The 19,966-nt window shown below is 34.1% G+C and overlaps 1 protein-coding gene across 1 annotated transcript in view; it reads left to right on the top strand.

Moving 5' to 3' along the window:
* The window catches only part of LOC111049280 (hemicentin-2-like), a 173,848-nt gene that overhangs the window by 63,949 nt on the left and 89,933 nt on the right, over positions 1-19,966 (top strand). The window contains exon 5 of the mRNA XM_039422431.1: positions 13,984-14,145. Within this exon, the coding sequence (XP_039278365.1) occupies positions 13,984-14,145 (162 nt within the window). The remainder of the gene's footprint in view (positions 1-13,983; positions 14,146-19,966) is intronic.

The raw sequence follows: 19,966 nt of genomic DNA on the forward strand, positions 1-19,966 counted from the left end.
AGAGTATTTGATCAATTTGAATGACTTTCCCCCGACACATTGCTGGGAAGAAGTTGAGTTTGCCGACCAAAGTCGGGATTAAGCACTTGATAGGCGAAAGAGAAGAAGCCAATGAAATGGCTTGCTAGTGATGATATAGCCAGCTCAAACCCCCAGCCAGCAAAAGGCAAAAATAAGACCACATTCTCGTCGTAAGCCTCTCGGCAAGCTACCACCATTTCTCTGCATCTGCTGAATATGCATTCGCATGGCTGGCCTAAGCCCCACCTTCACCAGAATTAGAGGTCCAATCCATAAATTTTCAACGATAGTGCAAGCTACCTTCATAAATTCAGCCATTTTCACCCTTTTTTTATGTGCTACCGGGCCATTACCATATCCACTGAAAACCTTGTTTAAAAATTGGCAATATCTTTATGCAAAACGTGACCCTTACTCCAGCTTGTATGAAGAGTTGAAAAATAATGGGAATTTTAGGATGTGTTTCCCTCTGTTATTGAAGTTTGAGGTGATTGGTTTTTCAAATTACAATATATTGGGTATAGTGTTTATTGAAGTGCAGTATATTTAGTTCTCGAATTAATTTATTGAAAAACAGCAAAGAATCCCAGCATTCGGACAATAATAATAATTGCCATTTGATACTCATTCACATAGGTTTCTCCATTCAAAAATATTTCATTGGAATTCATTCCTTATTTTTCACAGCATCTCTAAAATTTCCAACACTTCTTGTATGAATTACAAGGGTAATTTCTTCACGGAAACTGTTAATAGTGAACTCTCGAGAAGTCACTGATAGAATGACAGAAGAACTGAACAGATGATTGGAAATATTCATTAATTTATGATAAATTGAAGATTCATAGTTGCTGTACGCAGTAGGCCTATTCCAAAACATACATTATCATTTTGTGAACAATAATATGTCTACTTCAAGCTGCCTTCATACATGAAACAAATTGAAAAATATTATTGGTGAATATTACTCCATAATTTGTTGTCGTATAGAATGGCAATGAATGTTCATAAGCAAAAATACAAAAAAAACTGCTATGAATTCCACTAAAGAATTAAGATTTTTGAGGTGTGCAGTCAAAATTCACTGATTTCTCTATAAATATTTTTCTCTATATACTTTTTGACGTTTTCAGGGCCGATTTTACCATATTCAAGTTAACGATTCATTGAAAATAATCTTCAGTTAAAACGATGATTTCAACCGAAGGTTGGGAAATAAAATTTTACCAGCGGATGTCGAAACTAACGCTCCGTTATCATAACGAGAGATTAAATTATAGTATGTGTGGAACAAGTTGAGACTTGGCCCTACATCCGAAGAAATTACAGGGTTGCCAAATCGTGTAAAATTGCAACTCAGATCTCAAATTTCCAATTCAACGTCAGAATTGTATGTATAATATCATCCCCGATATCCTAGTAGTGCTAAAAAAGTTCAAGGGTGAAGGATTAAAAGGAAATTTAACTTCTATGATAAAATTGGAAACATCGCGAAGATTTGTTTTTCTTTTGAATATCACTCCTCTCAGAATCATGTAGCGTCGTAATGCGTAATAGTTTTAGATCAAATCAACGGGGAGACTGTCTCCTTTCTATTGGTGTCTGGATCATTCTTATCCGACCCATAGATAATTTTTAATCAATAATTATGTATCGAGACATTTCGAGCAGAAAACATGAAATTTTCGACATGCTGGAAACTTTTTTGTTTCGAAAGATAAGTGGGTGGTTGAAGCGAGAAAGTTTCTCAGAAATAATTGAAATTGTTTTTCCAATTGTCAAACGTACTCGGAAGAACGTATTTTGACCACTCAGGAGTTTCAAAGTCAAGGATAGCGGCTGTGCCGCCATATGCTATCAATAGCTGGGATCAACAAATTCAAAATACAGAACGATTGAAAAAATCTGGTGTGGCGCACTCACACAACTCTCCTTGCCGTTATGAAAATTTATCACCTGACGCTAGTGTTCCCGCGTATCTCAAGTCTACTATTCAAAGATTCGAGCCAGCTGGTGACAGGGCAATAACGCTGGAGACACACGAGGTCTGCTATCTCTTCATAGTGAATCATTTAATAGAATCAACAGTTGCCAACAGTTTGCAATTGGATAATCACATTTTCTCGAATTTCGAGCTTATTTTTAATTTTAGGTGAAAATGTTACTGAACATTAATTGTAGAGATTCTCATGCTCAATCTATTCCACTAATTTTGTTTTTATCTGAAGCCTGATAATTCAAAATCTAAAATCAAACTTTGCATAGATGGGGCGAAGCTCCTGAAATTTTTACAGATATGGAACTTGTGGCAGTTGATAGAGCTTATTGATGACTATTTCAGGTATAACTTTAATCAGAATCGTTGGAGCTGTTTTCGAGAAAATCGCGAAAAACCCTGTTTTTGACTACATTTTCGCCATTTTAGCCGCCATCTGGAATTGCATTTGATCGAAATTGTTCGTGTCGGATCCTTATATTGTAAGTATCTTTTGTTCCAAATTTCAAGTCATTCCGTTAATTGGGAGATGAGATATCGTGTACACAGACCCACATAGACTCATACACACACACACACACACACACACACACACACACACACACACACACACACACACACATACAGACCAATACCCAAAAACAACTTTTTTGGACTCAGGGGACCTTGAAGCGTAAAGAAAGAAATTTGTAAATTTAGGTACCTTAGTTTTTTTTTGAAAGCAATACTTTCCTTACCTATGATAATAGGGCAAGGAAAGTAAAAATCTGTTGTGGCACACTCACACAACTTCCCTTGCCGTTATGAAAATTGATCACCTGACGCTAGTGTTCATGCACATCTCAAGTCTACTTATAAACAAATATCTGAGCCAGCTGGTGACAGGACAATAACGCTGGAGACATTCGAGGTCTGCATAGACATACGATCTCTTCATAGAGAATCATTAATCGAATAAACAATACAGTTGCCAAGTTTGCAATTGGATAATCACATAATTTTTCTTGAATTTCGAGCTTATTTTCAATTTTAGGTGAAAATGTTACTGGAGATCAATTGTAGAGATTTTCATGCTCGTTTTTTTTTGTTCAAATTGTATCTGAAACCTCATAATTGGGATCTAAAATCAAACTTTGCATAGATGGGGCGGAGCTCCTGAAATGTTTACAGTAATGGACTTAGGCAGTTCGTAGAGTTTATCAATGACTATTCTAGGTATAAATTCAATCAAAATCGTTGGAGCCGTTTTCGAGAAAATCGAGAGAACCCCTGTTTTTGACAACATTTTCTCCATTTCAGCCGCCATCTTGAATAGCATTTGATCTAAATTGTTCGTGTCGGATCCTTAAATTGTAAGGAGCTTAAGTTCCAAATTTCAAGTCATTCCGTTAATTGGGAGATGAGATATCATGTATACAGATGCACATACACTTATACACACACACACACATACAGACCAATACCCAAAAATCACTTTTTTGGACTCCTCCTTGGAACGTTGTAACGTTATTTTTGATGGAATAACGCTTTGCCTCCTGCTTGGCGTCAATCGGTAGAGCATGAGAATCAATAATTATAAAATCTGGTCGTGGTTTTCTAGGATATAATTTCACCCAGATCCTAATAGGCTCATTCAGGAGCTCTCACAATAATTAAATACTGATAATTAACAAATATATATATATATATATTATATATATATATATATATATATAATTTGTATCCTATGGTATTGGGGAATAAAATGAATGGTACACCATGAAAAATTTGATACATATATTAAACGAATAATCTCAAAGTCAGATCAATATAGAAAATATATAGAGCAACAAAATATACAATGAAACAAGAACGAAATCAAATAAAATATCACAGATCAGTACTATTTTCCAGTTCTATAGCACGAAACTTTACCATGTGCTTTTCACTTCATTGATCATATGCATTTATTTGCATGTAGCTTTGACATCAACTTGCTGTTGCTTGTCGATTTGGATAATCCTACTTTATATATTACTTCCCATCTCAGAGCATGATAAATTGACAAATCAACAATTAAATATATATTAATTTTTACAGTTTCCAATAAATTTCTTTATAATAAATACATTTATCTCAGGGTGTAAGATTCGGCACCTGATGGAATTAGATAAATCAATTTATCCAATGAACCAGAGCTACATTATATTATTACAAATTATATTATAAAATCAATGATCATGTGAACATTAGTATTACTAGCTTGGAACTTAATTTTTTTTAATTGGTGTATCCTTTGATATATAAATTGACTCATTCCTATTCAATAAAATATTTCTTATACCATTTTAAGACTTGCGCAAGTATTTTTATTAATTTCTTAATATTTAAAACCTTTCCGACGAGCTAGCTTTTATTTCTTATTTCACTGGAAGCACTGAGGGCGCCCTATTCTTATTTCAACTGTTTATCACTCACGTGCTAGATTTTTTGTAAGTTGCTGATGGCGATCCGAATTCCTGGTAGTCCTGGATTATTGGTGGCCGAAGTCCTCTCTTCCAAGGGATTAAAAATATTTGAATGACTTTTGCTTTACTATAGCATCACAAAGTCTTATGGAAAATTGATAATTCGATTAAACTTTAAGTCATTAAAAATGTACAGTAAAAGATATTGTGCTCTATAAATTTTGGTGACATTCCATGGTAGTGGTTGGCAGGCAAGTGGGCAGGTTCTACTTTTCTTTTCACAATTTTCATTTCTGACTGCAAATTTACATAAAATTTAAATAATTTGTTACTACGCCATTCAAGGCTCAAATAGTTCGTGCCAATCTATTAAATTATTACTTATGTCACCCATCTGATATTTCATCTGTTTTTGGGCCATATCCAATACATAAACTGAACAACAATAATTCATAAACTCTTATCATTTATAGAAATATATACAAATACATCTGAATCGGCTCACTATTACCGCCCATCGATTGCTACCATTTGATTGGTTCATGCAAATTTGTTACAGTATACATGCGCCTACGAACCTCCTACTTCCTTAATACATTAATTTATTTTTATTTTGGGTTTTTAGTACATTTTTCACATGCAATACAATTTTCTACTGTTTATAGGTTGTTTCTCGCTTTATAACAATTAGCCATGTGCATTTTTGGTTCCTCTAGTTGCATACCATTTATTTACAATAAATTTCTGCCAAGGTGTCTGGCTAGATTTCACGTTATGCGACTCAATCGATCATTATGTCGCCGATCAATAGATATTTTACGCCTAACCTCAATTTTTCAATACTTTATATAATATTATATAAGTAGCAAATTAATTCCATTTCTATTCAGCCGTTCTAAATTTAGCCATGATACCTGATATTATCTAATCTTTAAAAACGTTATCGCATTTGGCAATACTAGACTATTATTCCACTTTAGACCTATAAATTTCTTTCAAGTAGGGATTTTATTTACCCATCAGATTTTGATACGTTACAACATATAGAAATTTGGGTACCTTAATTTTTTTCGGAGAGCAATACTTTCCTTACCTATGGTAATAGGGCGAGGAAAGTAAAATTCAGCAACTGAAAGCCAGATGATCATAATAATAGTGAAAATGACAACCTCGCCTTGAATAATCCAAGCGGTGTTACATTACAGACTTTCTAGAGGTAATCAGCTGCTTGTGTTTGAAATAATTCAGTCAAATAATCTTGTAAATTGCCAGCCTTTATCATACAATTTGGTACACAATGCATACCATGCAGCCACTTTTCTAGCTTTAAAATTCATTTGAGACAAAAATACGATCTTCCGACTACTTTTGACAATTGAAAAAACAATTTCAATTATTTCTGAGAAACTTGTTGTGTAGTTGAGAAGTTGATATTGTGGTAATTATTCATATTGAATGAAAAAGACTGAGAAATTGTCAAAAAAACACTGATTTATTGATAATTAGAAAGACCGGTTTCGGTTATTACACCATTGTCAATCTCTGATAAACTAAAACTGAATACAAGAACAGCAGAATTTATACCAGTAGGCGAGTACTGCTATTGGTCGAGGGAATGAACGCCTGCCATTGGCCTAGCTAGACAGTCTCCTCCCCCTCAACGGTGTGACAAAATGGCGGCTTAAGCAACAGAATCGCTATGATAATTGATGGGGAGGAGACTGTCTAGCTAGGCTAATGGCAGGCGTTCATGCCAGCGACCAATAGCAGTACTCGCCTACTAGTATAAATTCTGCTGCTCTTGTATTTAGTTTCAGTTTATCAGAGATTGACAATGGTGTAATAACCGAAACCGGTCTTTCTAATTATCAATAAATCAGTGGTTTTTTGACAATTTCTTAGTCTTTTTCATTCAATTTCCGAGAAACTTTCTTGCTTTCAACACCCACTTATCTTTCGAAACAAAAAAGTTTCCTGCATGTCGAAAATTTCATGTTTTCTGCTCAACATTGACGAACATAATTATTAATTTTAAAAATATCTATGGGTCGGATAAAAATGATCCAGACACCAATAGAAAGGAGACAGTCTCCCCGTTTATTTGATCTAAAATTATTACGCATTACGACGCTACATGATTCTGAGAGAAGTGATATTCAATAGGAAAAAATCTTTGCGATGTTCCCAATTTTATCATAAAAGTTGAATTTCCTTTTAATCCTTCAACCCTGAAACTTTTTTAGTACTACTAGGATATCGGGGATGATATTATTATAAATCCAATTCTGACGTTGAATTGGGAATTTGCAATTTTACACGATTTGACAACCCTGTAATTTCTTCGGATGAAGGGCCAAGTCTCAACTTGTTTTACACAAACTATAATAGATCAAAGTGGCAGTGAGCTGCCATAACAATTAGCAAACAGTGTGTGAACAAGAAAACATACCTTAGAAAATCTTTGGTATAGAATAACTTTTGGAATCATACATTGAAGTCATCATTATAAGGATACAGATACAGTAATAAGGAAAAACTTTTTTTTAAATGCAGAGTATTGAAGTAGTAGGTATATTTGTGCAATGTCAAATGAATAATAGGAACTCAACCCTATTCATAATTATTTTGAAAATAAAAAAAAGTTTATTAAACATATTTTCCATCAATTAATCATCTAGGTTGGATATTGGTTATTGATGTATTTTTTGAATATAAAAATGGTTCAGAAGTACCGTAATTTAAGCCAAATTAAAATATGCTCCTGAATAGCCTACTATCCTATACTATTAAACGAGCAATTTCTTTTTATATGTTTATATTTTTAGATGATAAAATGTTTGATGCTTAGATGTTTAGATATTTAGATGTATATATATCTGTATTTCACCGGATCTCGAAAACGGCTCTAACGATTCTCACGAAATTTGAAACAAAGTAGGTTTATGATATAAAAATTCGATTGCACTAGGTCTCAACCCTGCGATAACTCGCTAAAGGACATCAAAAGGATAAATACGTCTTTGGAAAAACAGCTGGAAATTTTTTCGTCTGTCGATACCGTAATGGAAGAGAGTGAACGAGTGCATGTGTGGGATCATCCAGCTGATCCCACGAGAAGAAAAATTCAGCAAGAAAAACTACTATTTCCGTTTATTTTCTTTTTGATAATTCAGAAAGTTCAAAATAGTAACTAGATGCTGTTAGTGTAGAATAGTACATAGTATATTAACAAATATTGGCAAACATAGTATATCATACTAAATCTATACTACTATTAGTATATCATACTAATAATATAGCATACTAAATCGAATTCATAGTATATCTATTTGTAATTGATGATTTTCGAAGTGTGAATAAATTACTTCATTGATGAGTGATTAACTTAACCTACATTTTGATTTGGACTGTAGTATATACATTTGAAAAGGGACAGTTTTGGGCATGAGCCTGATGTGCCTCCTCATTAAACTGTAATTATAATTGTACGACTAAGAAAATGAATAAAGAAATATAAACTATAAATTCAATTTTTCGTTACAAATTTTCTATTCTTTTGCACTTCAGAGCGAAGCTCGGTCCCCCGATATTAATTATTATTATTCATATCAACCCACAGCTGGGAGAAGGTGTACTAAATATAAGCATACAACAGACGACTTTCGACTCAAGAATGAACAATCCGCCACCAAATTGCCTTAATATGTTTTCCTCAACGGAAGATTACAGAGGTTAACTGGCCGAGATTGGGCGGTTAATTCTTCGGCAAGTCTAAAGTAGCTCTGACCGCGTGTGGTGAATTCCGATTTTGTCAGTTATGGGCTAACTGTAGTTCACGCTACTTCCAATGGCGTGTTTAGATCCTGGTGAAAACCGGTCTTATTCAAGCTGGTATATATATATATATATATATATATGCATATGCATACATAGCCCAAAATTAGAAAAAAAACATAATTTTATACTTAATATTTCAAATACCAATAGAATTTAGAATGTTCTGAAGCCACTGACACGCATCTTCTCCAGCATCATGGAGGGCCGACAGCCCTCTCAAATTTTCTCAACATGTCTGCTGCGAGCCCAGACAGAAGAGCAGTACTCCCCTGTACTGTACAGAAGTGCAAGACTTGATGTTCGAAGGGCATTCATGTCACAACCCCAGGTTGTTCCCGCAAGTTTGCTGATGATATTTAGCCTTGCCTTCAGTTTATCTCTCAACCCCTGCAGATGTTGTCGATATGTGAGGGATCTGACTCCTAGTCTGACTCCTAGGTAACGGGGAGCTTCCTGATGAGATATTCTTTTGCCACATAACCTGAGATTAATTGTCTTTTTGCATGCTGGTTACTAAGATGGAATATTGTTGAGACAGTTTTGGACGGGTTTGGCTTCAAGAACCACTGCTGGAAGTATTCTGGAAGTATTCAAGCTGGTTAAATGGTGCTAGACTCAGTTGATTTTTCTCATTCTGTTACTTCTTTATCTCCAAACTGATATAGATATATGATGAAGGTCAATTATTTTAAAGTTGAAACCATGGACGTTATTGAGCACAGTAATTTCAATCCTATTTCTCTCTTGAGCTTCAGTATTTTGATGATACAATCCTAGTTTAAAGACGACGAAGGAAAGTAGGATTATGATTAACAGATTGTTCCAGTAAACACGAGAATTGTAGCCACATTAATCTAGTAATGCTACATCAGTTATATGACAAAATAGTAGGAATATATTATGAATCAAAAGCAATACTAGGAATCAATTATTGTTTTCAACCATAGCTTGATTGGCTCTCAAGAACATCCAACATACAAAGCTCCATATCAAACCATAAAAGAAGACTCAGACTTATTTCCAAAGCTACTACTTTGGTGGAAGCTCTACGAGGAAGCCACTTAACACCTCAATAAATTGTAGTTAATTTCTCCATAATATAATTCTCCTCTTCCCAAATAAGCTTTATCACCGTAGTTAATGCCTACAATTCTCCTCTCCACAAATAATTCTATCACCGTTCTTGATTCCCTCACATAATTCTCCGATCTTCACTTTATGGGGGAAACACTTATCACCACAATATTACTCTTTGGTGTGAGATTAAAAGTGGTAAGACAATAAGAGTTCCCACGGTTGCGATAAACTGTGTAATCGCTCTGGGGAAGCGTAAACTCGTACATCGAGCCGCTTTATCCAAGAGGGGATCGGAAACACCCTCATCCCCTCTCACTTACACTTTCTGGTTGAGGAGGGGATGAAGTGTGTACTTGGAAGGGTTTAATACGCTCGTCAATCGATGCTAGGATATTGCACACCACCGCTGGATTATTCCAGAATCCAGAGTACATCTTCTTCCAGCTGTAGGAGTAAGTAGTATCTCGCGGGAGGCCCCAGCTCTTTAGCTAAGCTCTCCAGCGAGCGGAAACAGCCCTGAGGCTGCTTTGAATATTGATTTTAATCACACTCGTACGATGAAAGCACCCAGCTATCATTTTGCACTCTGATACGGCGATATTTACCCCTCTCAGAATGCAAGTGGACTAAGATCTTCAATTTATTACTAGATTCCTAGACAGGAAATGTAGATGCATCCATGATAAGTATCCGATTCGATGATAATATATTATTAGGATGTGCTTCCTTGTAGATTGCTTTGAATATAGGTATATTATACATATTCATGTGCTCTCAATATATGTATAGAGGATGGGTTCTCATATAAATCAATTCAAATAATATGTAATGTACGGTAATTATTATCTCATACGATTATAATATGTATAGGATGTGTTCATTCATAGTAGTCTGTAAACTGAGCACGTTTGGTATCATAACATGTGTCCAACCACTCTAATATGTGCAGCATATAAATAAAGTTGAAGAACAGTAAACCACCTATTCGATATGAACATGTAGATGGAGGCTATTTCAAAAACGTAAGGAGCGCCCGTGGCGGATTTTTTTCTAATTTGAATCAACAATCAGGCCACACTTTGAAACGAGAAGAATAGGGATGTTGCATTGAAATCGTGAAATAACAGTTGTTATTGTCTCTTGTTAAAGTAAATATAGCATCAATATCAGTGAGGCTTTTCTTCTGTATTAGAGTTTCCATCAATCGTGACATTTCGACGTTCTTATGACTGCTTTTATATGTAAATAATTTGATTTGAGATCGAACGAAATATTATGTAATCCAGTTGTCAAATGAATTCAATAGCTCTAATATTTAATTAGTTATAAAAGTGCATTTATTTATTATATTATTCAAATTAATTATGCTACATTTGTTACGTAGAATATCGATTATAATAAAATAAAAGAGGAAATTCATTAAATTTTTGTAATCCAAAGATTGTAACTATAGAATCCCAATCAAACAGGGAATTCTCCAAGTGACTCCGTTGCTTAGTTGGTAACAAGCGCGGTTAAAGAATTAAAGGTTGTGGGTTCGAGAAATATCAAAATCATTTTTTTTTGCTGGATATTTTCAACTCTTATAGAGTTCAGATCTGATGAATGAATAAGATTATTCACGTGATTTTGAACAAAGTGATAGATAATTATTGTATTTTTCATGTTTTCTGGTCATAAGGGGATTGCATTTCACAACACCAATTTTTTTCGAGTGCAAAGCACTGGCATTTGCCAGTCAACGCAAAATAATCATCAACAACCTGGATAATTGAACTGTATGTATCTCATCTTCAGATATTGATCATTGATTCCCTGAATATGGATAATACCAATTGATTAAGATTATTCTTAATCTGGTTCTGACAGGCTTGTGCTCGCTGTTTGTAAGGTAATAATTGTATGTGATTGGGCGTCTACATCACTGCAATTCAAAGGAGGTATGTGTATAATCTGATGATAAATTGAAATAATAAGCTGGGATGCGGTCTCTCTTAGTGGTTTTTGACAGAATCACGTTCGGTACCGTATGTTGAGTGCCTTCAGCCAGAGAAAGCATGGAGGTCGTACTATGCGTTCGAAAGCGTTCAGCTTTTGGTAAGGTGGAGTAGGTGTGTGTATGGCCTAATCATAAACCTACTCCCGTAAGTACTTTGGTGAGAGGAAGTTTGCAACTATTTGGAGCATCGTGAAACTCGTTCGCTCGTCAAAGGCCATGAAATTTTGCTTGTTAATAATGCATGGATGATATTGATTATATTATCGTGCATGGTAACTGAATGAGCAAGATCCGGCTGTAGAGCAATCATCATGAAAAATAAATTACGTAATTGAAAATTCCTTCCTCTATAATCCTTTTTTGAACTGACAGTTCCATATAAATCAGATTGTAAATTTTTGAAACTCTTATATATATCAAGGCGTTGCTTTTATCGATGGGATTCAGAATTCAATGAGAATATGAACTTACATATTATTTAAATGACGTTTCTGACTTATCCAAACACATTCTATTATTTTGAAATTTGAAGCTGATTCTTTTCGATACTTATTGAGAATATCTTTGTTCATTCATTTATCTTCAATATCCAATGATTTATTATCATCGTTTCATCTGTGGAATGAAGATTTTCCGGCTGGATTGTGATTTACTCTGAAGACTGAATACAATACAGCAGACACAATTCTTGATGTAAACTAGGTACCGCAAAAAAATCCGTGCAGTAAGTAGAGTAATAATTGTAGAAAAACTTTATTTTACAAAATCAAATAAGATAAGAGTCGAAGGTGTTTCAAGGACTTTTTGAATAGAGTTTAGTGATTTTAAAATTTATACAGAGATTAAAAATTCTCTATTTATATTAAATAGGTGATCCGTGAATTCATTGTGAGTTTTTATCATACTGAAAGATGCATTAAATTCTCCATGGAAACTTTTCAAATGGATTTTTATGGAAGCGAGCTTAGAAGAAGAGTGTCAAGGTGAAGAAAATATAGAGCATCGTGACAAAAGTTATCATTTCATAACAGAAAACTATTATTATGATGTGTACCTTGCAGCATTAAAGCATTTCTTCAGCTTTGAGTGAATCAGAAGAAAGTACAAGTTTTCTATATCATCATGGTTTATATTATATAGACTATGAAATGAATATACATCTCCATGTGACAGCGGAAGTGTTGATATGAAAAATGAGTTCTCTGTGAAACGATCAGGAGGAGAAGAGATGGAGAAAAAGAAAGGAGAGGAAGATAAGAATGTTGAGGATCATCTCTTGAGAAGAATTTAGGGAATCCTCTCGTGAATAGCGGTGAAAGAAATCTAACTTGAAATAGAATATGTTACTCAGAGATAAGTTATTCGAGAATATAGACTATGATAGAAAATTAAACATGAAAATCTCTTAAATAACTCTGTCTTTCTCCTTCAATCTCACATGCTGAGTGTTATTTCAAGTAGCCTAAGGATGACACATTTGATAACTCTACTTGTTCTCCTACCACATTCGATCGTTCTCCACGTTTTGAAGTTAAAACTGTCATCTCCAAATTCAGGTGTTTCAGGCTCAGTAGGATGTGTAAACAACTGGTATACATAATTGCATCTATTTGACGTGAAAGTTGCGGTATACAGGATTAAGATAGAATACAATAATTTTTATAATCATTGACATTGGGGCTGTAAGAGTGAATGAAAGACAATGCACCAATAATTTTTTTCTAACGCTATTATAGCACTTACTTATCGACTAATTAGCACCTGGTTAGCTATTTTATTATGACTTGAATTGATAAGCATATTGTTGATGAACGTATGACCGATTGATTTAGCCTTCCCTTTTTTGTCATATCTTCATTTTCAGGGATTAGGTTTATTAATCAACCTGTTCCGGTACCCATCTCTTTCTTGGCCTTCCTAACATCTCTTTTTCCAGTAGGTCTATGGCTTTGAACTTCAAGTGGTATTCTATTCAAATGACTGCACCGGTTGTGTCTATTTTGTATAATTCTCTCATACAGAGGAGTGAAATTCCATTTTGTGTATGGTGGTCGGGTAGTAGTGGAACAGATTATGGATGATTGACATGTGTGGCATACACAATTCAGTTGTCATCAGTGATCGGATCGGAGTGGGATCGGAATGCTGCATGATAAATGTGGCCCTGAATTTATCCGTAGTCTTGTTATTCCATGAGCATTGAGCAGCTGGATTGCTTTCTGATGAAATCTTCCCTCATGTTTTACCACAAATTTCTGGATCCCACTGATGGCTGACACCAATCCCAGCTCGCGGTGCAGATAATCTACACAACTCCTGAGTACATTAATCTGGAAGTGCTGGATCGATATAATTAAACCTTATAGTATTCTTTCAATACACATCACATGAAAATGACAGAGGGATAGATCCAAAACGCAGCATTTTGCAACCCAGCAAGCATTTAAAAGAAAAATCATAAGTTAATCACTTCAGTAATTCAGACGTGATTATGCTTCATTCGTATATTTCCCATCCCGTAGTTGTATAAGCCATGTTTTTTCCTTTATCATATTATAGATAATAACTGTTGTGATGCTATAAACGTTGAATTGTGACATTGACAGGTGTCGTGGGTGCGCAGAAGAGACTGGCACATTCTGACGTCAGGGGTGCTGACCTACACCAACGACGAGCGGTTCCAGGTGGTGCACACTGATGACACCGACGACTGGAACCTGCAGATCAGATATGTGCAGAAACGCGACAACGGAACCTATGAGTGTCAGGTCAGTCAATGCTGCATTCACTCAAATCTCAAACATCATCCTACCTCGTATGCTCTACTCAAAACGGAGCTTGTGGTTTGAGCATGGAATGTAGCACAATGTAATAAATGAAGCCACGGCATGATTTAATCCTGGAAAGATGATCTCGGTTCAAACTAGCAGTATTATAATCGGTTAGTATTATTAATCGGTGAAGTATTATTATCGGTTCAAATAGCAGTATATGAGGTTTAAAAAATATCTATTACGCTCCTTCCATTTACGTTTGGCCTATTATGGAAAAAATTTATTTCTATTCAGCCTATTCCAAACGAAGTCTGGGGCAGAAAAATGGAACAAACAGTTGTGGTTGAGAGTCAGTCAATATTGATTGATTGATTGATTGAGTACTTTATTTATGTAGATTACAATATATACTGGCTTATACACTTATATACAATAGCTTACAATACAGCAAAATTATAGATGAATTCACATAATATAGACTAAGAAAATAATTATTGAACTATATATGATATGAAAAAGCAATTTGTAATATAATAACTATAGATAATAATTATATTGTTATGCATCTACATAAATTGGCGGAGCTTTGGACATATCAATGTCCATTCTTCGGAAAGAATATTAAAAATATCCTCCCCACTAACTCTCTACCAAAACGTTAATTTCATTATCAAATTTAAAATAAGGATTTATTTAATAATGGAAATATTGTAAAAGTTTTAATCAATATGAATATTTAAGAGAAAAAAACAGAAAATTTATAAAATAAAATAATTATATAGGTAGAGAAGATCAAATAATTGATTAATAAAATGAAGTAGGCTGAAAGTAGATCAGGGTTATCAACTTTCAGTAATATACAGCAGTATGCTGTATGCAATATGAGAGAACTGCAGATATCTGTTCAAGATAGTTAAAATATTGATGTAATGGAAGCACAGATAATAATGACTAGATGTTTAGGAAACACAGGCATTATTGATCTATTCAAGAAAAATACCCATAGCACAGCATTTTACTAGGGAAGTGGGTATGATATTCTCAAGAATTGTAAACAGGGTGTCTCACAAAAGGTGTATTAGGCCTACTGGAAGACGATAGATTCAACATGAAATTTGAAACGAAAAAAGTTTGGTAAAACTTCCTCATATCGACCTCAATTTCGAGATAGCCTATATAGATTTTTCGATATTTTTTGAAAAACGTCATTAACTAGAAAACTATTAGTTAAAATCTGATTTCAAGGATATAGTTGGAGAGAGTAAGGAATATTCAATGAGAATCATCTAATTTCTTCTTCGTTTAATCTTATTGAACATTTTATGAGCGCTTAAAGTTCAAAAAGTACATTCGTCGAGTTCAAAGTCAAATTTCAAACATTTTGAACGCTCACATAAAATTCAAGAACGTGAGACAAAGGGGAAAATGATATGAATAATATTATTGGGAATTCCTCCTCCTTTCCAACCATATCCTCAGATATAGATTTAGACTGATACTTTAAAAATACCTAAGCATCAAGTTACAATTTTTTTTGGAGAATCGACAGGTTCAACTTTTCAACCTATATCCTATCCTTGTGATATACTAGCTTGGATATACATATTTAATGCATTGTCACTATTGTCAGTCTTCTAAACTAAACTGAGATTAATTGAGAAATCAATAATTTAGTTGTGGAAAGAATTATAAGAGCAGTGCTTTTATGCGGTTCAGGACCAATTATACAGAAAGCTGTAGTTGTTGACAACAATGAGAATATTGGGGAGAAACCATGTGTGATGATCTGATATGGTTCAAAATATTATATGGTTCTGGATAGTTCGAGTTCTTTCAATGGAGTATTGAAAATAGAAACGAAAAATGATATGATGCAAAAGATAGGTAGCATCCCAATTCCATGTTCTATGACTAAAATATAAAAAAGCAGTTCAATCGATGGTACTTTGACGTTCATGTATTATGGTAGAGTGTTTTCCGTCAATATCTGAATTTTTATTTCTATCTCTATAATTTATATTTTGTATATTCATCCAAAAACTGAACAACTCCACAAAAATTCTAGTTTATTCCATTTCATTTCCACCGAAAATAACCCAAGATTCTGTAAGGTACAGTATAATATAAATTGGGCTCTATCCACAAAGGAATCTATGCAATATGTCTGCAAATATAATATACAGCGCTGAACTGTTCAAACAGACAGGTTGACTGAGAGCAACTACCCATGTAACTTGTTAACGCACACACGGTTAGCAATATTCCCATAGAATTTATGAGCCAACTCCTCTCACTCAACGAAGTACTGACGTCTGAAATGAACAGTCCCAAATACATCATATTATAACCAACCTTCAAGCCAGTTTCCATCAACCTTTCCCTGTCTCGCAGCAGTACGGCAATTTTTCCTTGTTCCTTGCATATGTTTGCTGATATCACATCATACCTAATATTATCATATCAGTGATGTGAAGTATGCACGGAATAGAAGTTGGAGTGGAAAAGGTCGAATCGTATTAAATATTCAGTCTGTATCAAAATCCTTCATCCAAATTTGCTCCTTATTTTTGAAATTCCGTTTGGAGTTATTTATATTTGTGCCTGCTTCATGATATAGATTAATAAACTTTGTTATACATGAGAAAGGCTCTCCAAAATTGGACTTGGGCAGTATATTAAGCCTATTGATAGTTTTATGAGTGCGTGGGATCCTTTTTCCAGCTCAAATTACTTGAATTTGGCAGTAGCTTGGCCCAAGTGTTTGCTTTATACAAACCCATACACGTTATAAAAAATTAAAATATTCCACAGGAATTCACCAGTCAATTGGAAATGAGGGAAAAATGAGCTGCTCAATTATCAAAACGCCGGACTAACATGCATATAATGTCATCAACTATTGACTCAATGGTTATAGTCATATGGTGCGATGTTCCTACTGCATCTATCTGAATAAAATCAGTCGAGACTTGACTTTTTAGCTGAAAGATATTGCTATTATGTCAAGAAGATTGGGTCTTTCTCTAATCCCTTATTCAACCATACGTAATGTGGAATTATACATATACGATATTTTTCACTTTTTGTGTAGTTGAGAAGTTGATATTGTGGTAATTATTCATATTGAATGAAAAAGACATAAACCACAGATTCATTGATACTTAGAAAGACCGGTTTCGGTTATTACACCAATACAATACCAATGGTGTAATAACCGAAACCGGTCTTTCTATGTATCAATAAATCTGTGGTTTATGATACACCATTGGTATTGTATTAGTGTAATAACCGAAACCGGTCTTTCTAAGTATCAATAAATCTGTGGTTTATGACAATTTTGACATTATAACACACCGAAACCGGTCTTTCTAAGTATCTGTGGTTTTTTGGCAATTTCTTAGTCTTTTTCATTCAATATACGATATTTGAGTATTATAGTTTTTGGGTTGGGAAAAATATGATTGGTATTGAAAAATTACGGAAATTTGTTAATATTTCGACTATTATATCTCACAGAATTATGGGGTCAATGATTCAGAGTGATCTTTCACTGATAAGTGAGTGTTCTGTATCAGAAGAATATCTCCAATGTATAATATTCTCAACGAACTTGGTGTTTTCAAATAATAAGGTTCATCAATTATAAGATAAGAGAAAAAATGAAATTTCTGTCAGGATAAGAGCCTGTTTGATTGAAAGATAGGCGAAAGTGGGTGGTGAAGGCCAGGAATGAATGAGGTTCTTAGAAGGAGGAGTGTCCCTCACATTCATGGTCTATCTGAAGACGCGTGGGAATGTCCATCCAATCTCATGTGGCCCAGTGTTTGTTTATGCACTATCAATGTCAGAACGTGAGTGAGGAATATGCTAATTTGGAGTAATATTGACTCTGGTCTAATTTTCTCCTCCAAATTTGCTCCAACATCAATTAGCTGAGTCCGCCAAAAAGCATATAATAATATTTATTTGGGTGAGAAACTGGTTGACAGTGAATCAAAATACAGATAGAGAGTATCCATTTACAAGATAATTCAGGCTCCGTTACTTTGAATCGTTGGTCGTTGTGATGTATCACGATTTTGGTCGACAGTTGAAACAGCTGCTCTGGTTAAGGACAGTTTAGGATGCTGAATAAGCAAGGATCTAATGAATTAATTGAAAAATAATAAGCTACTTTGATCACTTTAATCTGAAAAGGAAACAGGATATGTTTTCTTATAGTAGCACTTTGTGTAAGCATAATACATTGATTATGAGGATACGACTTTCATTTCTGTTCTCTCACACTCTCAAAATTTTTAACTGATGCTGACTCATGCTTCTAAAAAAAATAAATCCACTTCACGCACTTTTTCTAAACTACTACTAGTGAGTATAGTTAGTCATACAAGATCAGTTGTTATACGAATTACCGTAGTCGCACAGAGAGAATACACATTATTTTTCGTATTCTTCCTGTATGCTAATTCTGTGATATAGTTTCGGAGTATTCACGAGGCTACTGAAACCTGACTATTAACTATTAACATCATTTCATCCCTCCAATAATCTTATTTTTCCAATTCATTGAATTTGTTATTTTAAAAATTCAAACACTTTGTTATTATTTTCTCTCATTCAATCGTGAATCCTCACTGGGGTGTTAGCATCAAAGATCCGAATAGAAAATAAACAATTATAATAGAGGGAATTATGATAATAATGAATGTTCATAATCTATTCTACTATTACAATATTTAAATTGAGGTTTTATTGAAAATAAAATGAAAATTGGTGAATCACCTCGTAGACTAGACTATCATCAATGATTGAACAATAGATTTTATAGTGAGAAATTATTCAATTATTTGAGAATCTCATGATGATGTAGTTTTGATGATAACTTCTTTGATAGTTCATGTTTTCCAGCAATAGTGTGAATAGCATACAGAGTGGGTGAAAAGTCCGAGAACGGCTTAATATCTCATACACAAAGGTAATTGGACGCTGGGTGTGATTGGGGATACTACTAAAATTGAAAATACTACTTCATTATTACTTCAAAAATCTAGTCCGCCATATTGGATCAGCCATTTTGAATGCAACTTTATTTTTTTAAATAGGAAGGTGGTCATGCGATACATGATTTCAATACGGAATTTCAAGACAAAATGAATGACGAAGACTGCACATCGATATATCGAACCGTTCAAAAGATATTCAATTATTAATCAATACCACTTATCTATTTCATTTCATATATATTTATCTATTTCATATCTATTTCATGGTATTGATTTATAATGTAAATATCTTCCAAACGGTTCAAGACATCGATGTGCGGTTTTTAGATATTCACATTATTAATAAAATACCATGCAAATCAGAAATGAAATACATAAGTGGTATTGATTAATAATATGAATATCTCCTAAACGGTTTGAGATATCGATGTGAGGTTTCCACCATTCATTTTTTCCTAAAATTCCATATCGAAATCATGTATCGCATGACCACCTTTCTATTTAATAGAACAAAGTTGCATTAAAAATGGCTGATCCAATATGGCATACAGATTTTTGAAGAGTCATAATAAAGTAGTATTTCCAATTTTAGTAGGATCCCCAATCACACCCAGCGTAAAATTACCTTTTCTCACAGGTACCTTGGAAAGTGACCATTTCTGCACTGATTGAAGGCCGCAAAGAATCACTTTTCCGCTCTAGTGCGCAAAGTATTATTTTGCAAACTCCAGATTTGCAACATAGTAACACAATAAATATTCTCGGTTGTCTATGTTATTTGAAAAAAATTCAGTTTACTTTGAGCATTTTTC

Source organism: Nilaparvata lugens, chromosome 2 (genome assembly GCF_014356525.2).
Source record: "Nilaparvata lugens isolate BPH chromosome 2, ASM1435652v1, whole genome shotgun sequence".
NCBI classification, from domain to species: Eukaryota; Metazoa; Arthropoda; class Insecta; order Hemiptera; family Delphacidae; genus Nilaparvata; species Nilaparvata lugens.